This window comes from Mustela nivalis, assembly GCF_964662115.1.
Source record: "Mustela nivalis genome assembly, chromosome: 16".
Classification (NCBI taxonomy): Eukaryota; Metazoa; Chordata; class Mammalia; order Carnivora; family Mustelidae; genus Mustela; species Mustela nivalis.
In genome coordinates, this window is record NC_139035.1 from 41,700,547 (window position 1) to 41,707,018 (window position 6,472).

Sequence of the window (6,472 nt, forward strand, 5' to 3'; positions counted from 1 at the left end):
GGAGATGTATATGATTCCTCTTCAACACAGGAGAGCCTGGCAATGAGTGTTTTGGCAACCTTTGAAAGTTTCATGGTCTTCTTAACAAAGTATCAATGGGGATTTTTTTTTTTTCCTTAAGTGTTTGGTTTCGTAATCCAGGTTTCACAAGAATAAAAGTCATTAAAGATTTGCCCCAGAAAAAGAGCTGGGTTTCATTTTAGGAGTAGCTATTCCAGGCCAATTTCTGACTTAATGAAACCATGTATCCTCCGGCTCTTGGAGAGCTAGCTTCTCTCCTATTTCAGGGTATTCATACGGCCTCACTAGGTCCCAGGTATATGACGTATAAGCAGAGCAGAAGTTGTTAACTTAGATGAGGGCCAAGCAACAGGCATCATTAAGCCAGAAGCACAATCAGACCATTGGGTGGGGGGGATTCTGTGTGCCTTACCCACTGCAGATCCTGTCGTCGCCTCGCTGGCCCAGGATATCTTCAAGGAGCTGTCCCAGATTGAAGCCTGCCAGGGCCCAATGCAGATGAGGCTGATTCCCACTCTTGTGAGCATAATGCAGGCCCCAGCAGACAAGATCCCTGCAGGGCTGTGTGCGGTAAGTGCTTACAGGGCACCGATGTGGGTGGAGATTTAAGAAAAAGAGCGGGCTCAGGCTCTTCCCATGTCACCTATACATCCCACCTAGCTAATGGGAAGCCGGTGGCATTAGAGATTCGTAGGGTGATTTTCCTGGGCTACTTTGCCCACAGGACAGTGGGAGGCTGTCCTGATTCTTGAAGCTTTGGCGACCTGGCTCTTCTGGTTCCTGAGTTGCCCTTGGTGAATTGAACAGTGCTGTTATTAGACAGTGCCACTGAGTATGTCACCAGACTGTCTGTCCACTCCACTGCCATATACCGTCCACCCCCATATCTAAGCAAGCAGCGAGCTAGCGGGAGGAGGCTAAGAGCACTCTCCACTAGCTGATTACTCCTTTCCTTCAGAAACTTTACTTGGTGAAAGTTAATGCGCTTTCTTTGGGTTGCTATGTTGTGTCCATGCAATAAGGATCTTGGATGTTGGGCACCCTCGACCCCCACCCTAGGAGCAGTTCTGATTTTTTTTCTCCCCCTCTTCTCTCCTTCAGACGGCCATTGATATCCTGACCACAGTAGTACGGAATACAAAGCCTCCCCTTTCCCAGCTACTCATCTGCCAAGCTTTCCCTGCTGTGGCACAGTGCACCCTTCACACAGATGACAACGCCACCATGCAGGTATCAGAGCTGTGGTGACTAGAAGAGGGAAGGTAGCTCCCCGGCCATAGGCTTATAGTAGCCTGAGAAAGCTGACACAGTCTCCTGCTTTAGAGATACAGGTCTCTCAAATCCAGCCGAGACCCTCCCAAGCACTCTCTGCTTTGGAATCTGTTATGATCTTAAAGGGTATGGATGCCAGACATCCTGCCCATCTGTATCTGGGTATTGCTACTGTGGATGAGATTACAGACCTACAGACTTGAAGCTCTAAGAAAGTCTTTCCTGACTCAGTAAAGTCAGCAATGTAATAGGCCTTTGGAAATCTCTGGGCAGATAGTGGTTCATATGTTTGTTTGTCTTTATTCTCATAAAGACCTGAGGTGTCCACAATCACTGCTTACATCTTAAACATCTATCAGAGGTAGATCTTCATGGCTAAAACTTAGTTTACTTGGCCATGATCCCTTGTGATCAGAAGTAAGATTTTTGAGATAGCTGATTTGGTAAAGCAAGGATTGTATATTGCATGGCTATATCTGTTAACAGTAAATTCCTGACTCCAACTGTATGTGCCCACCACAAACTCTGTAGGCTCATCACTTTTATGAGACATAGGCCTCTAAGAAAAACATTGGCCCATATAGATTGAGGGCCTCCTGATATCTGTTCCCCCATCGCTAATCTCATTTGCCGCCTTTGTCTCCCCAGAATGGTGGAGAGTGCTTGCGGGCTTACGTGTCAGTGACACTGGAGCAGGTGGCCCAGTGGCACGATGAGCAGGGCCACAATGGGCTGTGGTATGTGATGCAAGTGGTGAGCCAGCTCCTGGACCCCCGTACCTCTGAGTTCACTGCGGCCTTTGTGGGTCGCCTCGTCTCCACCCTCATCTCCAAGGCAGGGCGGGAGCTGGGGGAGAATCTGGACCAGATTCTTCGTGCCATCCTCAGTAAGATGCAGCAGGCAGAAACGCTCAGTGTCATGCAGGTAAGAGGACAGTGGGGAGCGGGGCTTTGCCAACCTCCAGGTGGTAGAGATGGAAATCGATATACAGGCCTGGAGGTATTACTTTGTCTTACGATCCTTGCAGAGCAGTTAAGTAAAATCTGTCTATTCTGGCCCAAGAAATACTGACAAGGAACTCCCCGTGTTCTCTGTTTCTTGACTGGCCAACCCCATTCCCTCTCATCTCCAGCTCTCTGAAATTGGTTTCCCTGAAGCAGATGTCCTTCTTGTTACCTCCTAGTCTCTGATCATGGTGTTCGCTCATCTGGTGCACACTCAGCTGGAACCCCTCTTGGAGTTCCTGTGCAGCCTCCCAGGACCTACTGGCAAACCTGCCCTGGAGTTTGTAATGGCTGAGTGGACGAGCCGGCAGCATCTGTTCTATGGCCAGTATGAGGGCAAAGTCAGGTAGGGCCCATATTTCTTCTGTGGGCATTCTGCCCTCTCCTTGCATTTCTGCTTTCCCTGACTTGCTTCACTCATTTTTGTTCAACGTGTGAAACTGCCCCCTTGTATTCCCTTTTCCCTCTATTTCTTTATTGTTAATCAGGGTCTTTGAATAGCTGTCGTCTTGAAATTTCTAAAACACAGTCAACACAAGTACACTGTATTTTTTTCCCCCTCTCTGCTGGCTAGAGATCCCCCACTGCCATAGACTTCACCTAGCCAAGTACTGCTAGTGGCTTATTCTCCTTTATAAACCCAAGCCTTCTAACTGTGGCTTGCTAACTTCCCATCCTAGACTTGCCTCCCACTGGTTCCCATTACCCCATTGCACTTTTTGGTGTGGCCAGCTATTGCGATCCTTGCCCACCTTAGCTTTGTTCAAAAAGTTCAAAAGTTTCATTAGCCCATCCTCATGAACACTAAATCCCATTTTCAGTTAAGTTCTCTCATCTCTCCTAATTTGTTGTGAACAGAATTTTCACCAACCCAGAGAAGAGTCTTAGAACACAATTGCCGATCTCCTTGGAGTGAACTCCAGATGGGTTGCTGATTGACCCTTTTTTGGCTCTTCCTTGCTAGCTCTGTGGCACTGTGTAAACTGCTCCAGCACGGCATCAATGCAGATGACAAACGGCTGCAGGATATCCGCGTGAAGGGAGAGGAGATCTACAGCATGGATGAGGGCATCCGCACCCGCTCGAAGTCAGCCAAAAGTGGGTGATGCTGCTGCCCCTCCAGTCTCTTCCCTAGGGGCTAAGTGGCAAGGGTGGGGGGCAGGGATGCACTGTGATCTCGATTTTTAAAATACAGCTGTTAGTGATGGCTTTGATAAAAAGAAACAGAAAGCTGTAGGTAAACAGATCAGAACATATGGTTCCTTCTTACTGCTGAAAATTGGCAAAAACAATCTCAGGGACCCCAACTTCCAGCTTCATTCGGGACTCTGATACGCATTTGAGCATGTCTTTGTTGCCAGATTGCTTTTGTTCTATGACGTCAGTGATTTGTAGGCAGCGAGTGCAAAGCTGCCCTCTTCAGCTGTAGGTTTATAATCACCTCTGCTGTTTCTCGAACTGCAAGTCATGGGGACTGGAGTAATGCACTCTGTACAGTTACTTGGTGTCCAAGCCTTATTACCAGCCAAAACCTATCTCCTAATTCCTGAACTCTTATCTGTCCTAACTTTTGAACTCTGAGAACACCAAGCGGAATGAAGTTCTTTAACTTTAAATCCTTCTGTGCCAACTGGATATGGTCTGGGATGGTGGAAAGCCTGAGGGTTGGTGAACTGTGTCTGCTGAGCAGTGCCGCAGGAGGGAGGGAGCCCTGCCAGAGGGAGCCCACGGACAGTCTGTTAAAAGCCTTGCCTTTCCTTTCCAGACCCTGAGCGCTGGACAAACATTCCTTTACTGGTCAAGATCCTGAAGCTGATCATCAATGAGCTCTCCAACGTCATGGAGGCCAATGCCGCACGCCAGGCCACTCCTGCAGAGTGGGGTCAAGGTGCACCAGGCTCTTACTCTCAGCAGACTTTCAGCCTGGCAGATCAAGTTACAAATGTTCAGATTATCAGTTTGGCTTACTGAATCACGGGGGTTTTTTTAAATGTTTAGTACATGCCCATCATGTGGCTAGCTAGCGTTGCTACACACGTGATGAGCTGCTCCTGAGGTCCGCCTTCTGAAATCTCTGCAGAGGCTGGGGTGGGAGGCGGCCGGGAAGCAAGCTGCTTACCCCTTTCTGTTCAGTTTTTCTCAACCTTTTCTCTACCCACTAAAACACCCTCAGTTCTTCCATTTAAACATTTTGGGAGGGCTTGGCCACAGGCCACATTGCAGAAACCCTTGGGACCCTTCTGTTCTGGCCTGTTTGCATTTGGGAAGGGAAATGTGTGAGCATACTCCAGCTGCTTTCCATCTCCAAGTAGATGACTCCAATGATATGTGGGAGGACCAGGAGGAGGATGAAGAGGAGGAAGAGGATGGTTTAGCTGGCCAGCTCTTATCTGACATTCTCGCTACAAGCAAATACGGTAAGCGGTTTGAGAAGAGGACAGGACAGCCATGCTAAATTCCTTTTCTGTGCACTGGCACCAAGAACAGGGCGCCAAAGGAGAGAGGTGGGCCCACAAGGGACGTTCTTTGGGCTTCTTTAGCCCTTCTACCCCAGCTGTGTGGTGATGCCTCCCTGATGGGGTGCAGGAAGGGGCCCCGGCCCTGACCCCTTTCTGTGTTGACTGTGTCTAACAGAGGAGGATTACTACGAGGATGACGAGGAAGATGACCCTGATGCCCTGAAGGATCCTCTCTATCAGATCGACCTGCAGGTGCGCATTTCCAGAGACCAATGTCTTGCAGGTGACGATGTCCCAGGCCCTGGAAACAGGAATATGGCTTCAAACCCATTCATAGTTCATTCTGGGAGCTTCAGGGCAGAGAGTTCCTATCTTGTTAAGTAGTCAAGGGCCCTGGGTGGGCTGGAAGTATTTTAGCATTATACCTGCCAGTATGGCGGTCCAATTTCTTGCAACTCGGCTATCTTGTGAAAGTCCTTGGGTGAAATATGAGACCTGTTGGGAAAATTTCTTTTCCTTATGGAATTTAGTCTCTGGATTAGGCCTGCACCAGATCCAAGAGTATAGAAAGCCACCCCTCAGCATGGTGGCATTTGTCAAAAAGCCAGTGCTTCCTGTACCACTTGGGGTTCTTGCCCTGCCACAGATGGTGAGCCTGGAAACCCTCAGTGATGCTACTCTTGTTCTTCCCCCCCAGGCATATCTCACAGACTTCCTCTGCCAGTTCGCTCAGCAGCCCTGCTACATAATGTTCTCAGGCCACCTTAATGACAACGAGAGGCGGGTTCTGCAGACCATTGGCATCTAAAAAAACGGAGACTTTCTACATCTTCTCCTCCTGGCTCAGCCACAAACCATTTTGCAGCCCTTGACTGGCCTCGAGATGTACTTTCTTTTCAACCTAGAGTGGCCTCCTGACTCTTGGCCCTTGGCCTTTGCAGAGTGACACTGACAATTCAAACCAAGCTCACCAGTGCTGTCACTTACGAATACTGGAAAAAAGGACACTTCTCAAAGACCCCCTGAAGAGACTCCATCTCTAGAAACCTTTCTCCCTATGTGCCCTCACCTCTGTTCCTAGAGCCCTCTGCTGGCCACTCCAGAAACATATTGCCCAGAAGGATTATGTGTTCATGGATTATTTTGCCCCACCTCAGGAGCACAGGAAGTCATGACCATTTATATTCTAAAACAGAACCTGTTTACTTTCATAGGACATCTGATGTGTTCAGATAGGAATACACTTGAGAGATAATTCTGCTTTCTGCCCTCCACCACAGATGCTCTGGGTTCTCCATAGGAACAAGAGGGAGCAACTACATTCTGAGCCCTCTTCAGTGACCTCTCCTTGTCTCCCTCCTACAACACTAAGGCTTCCCTCTCAGAGGAAGTGATCTTGTTTTTGCCTCATTGCATGACACAACCCCTCCCCCCCCAACCTATCCCTGTGTATACTTGCACACACACAAAATAAGCCAGACAGATGGCACGTTGGTTTTCCTTTTTTAGAAAAAAAAAAAAAAAATGGGAAAAACATTTTTTAAAAGTCCTCCTGACCCAACCATATTTAATATTCCTCTCCCACACATCACCACACAGTCTGATGTTCAAAGGTTACCCCCTCTCCCTCAGGAATCCTCTAAAGTGGATAAGTTGTAGCCCTCAAATTTGCAATGTGTATTTTTTTAGGAGAGTAAAGTAATCTTTACAAATGAA

The 6,472-nt window shown here is 48.2% G+C and overlaps 1 protein-coding gene across 2 annotated transcripts in view; it reads left to right on the top strand.

Annotated features, from left to right (window-relative positions):
- Positions 1-6,472, top strand: part of IPO9 (importin 9) — a 57,428-nt gene extending 50,956 nt beyond the window's left edge. For both annotated transcript variants that reach the window (XM_082702010.1, XM_082702011.1), the window contains exons 16-24: positions 443-591; positions 1,123-1,251; positions 1,942-2,217; positions 2,477-2,643; positions 3,262-3,395; positions 4,063-4,185; positions 4,610-4,714; positions 4,932-5,008; positions 5,454-6,472. In XM_082702010.1, coding sequence (XP_082558136.1) covers positions 443-591; positions 1,123-1,251; positions 1,942-2,217; positions 2,477-2,643; positions 3,262-3,395; positions 4,063-4,185; positions 4,610-4,714; positions 4,932-5,008; positions 5,454-5,564 — 1,271 coding nt within the window. In that variant the 3' untranslated portion in view covers positions 5,565-6,472. The remainder of the gene's footprint in view (positions 1-442; positions 592-1,122; positions 1,252-1,941; positions 2,218-2,476; positions 2,644-3,261; positions 3,396-4,062; positions 4,186-4,609; positions 4,715-4,931; positions 5,009-5,453) is intronic.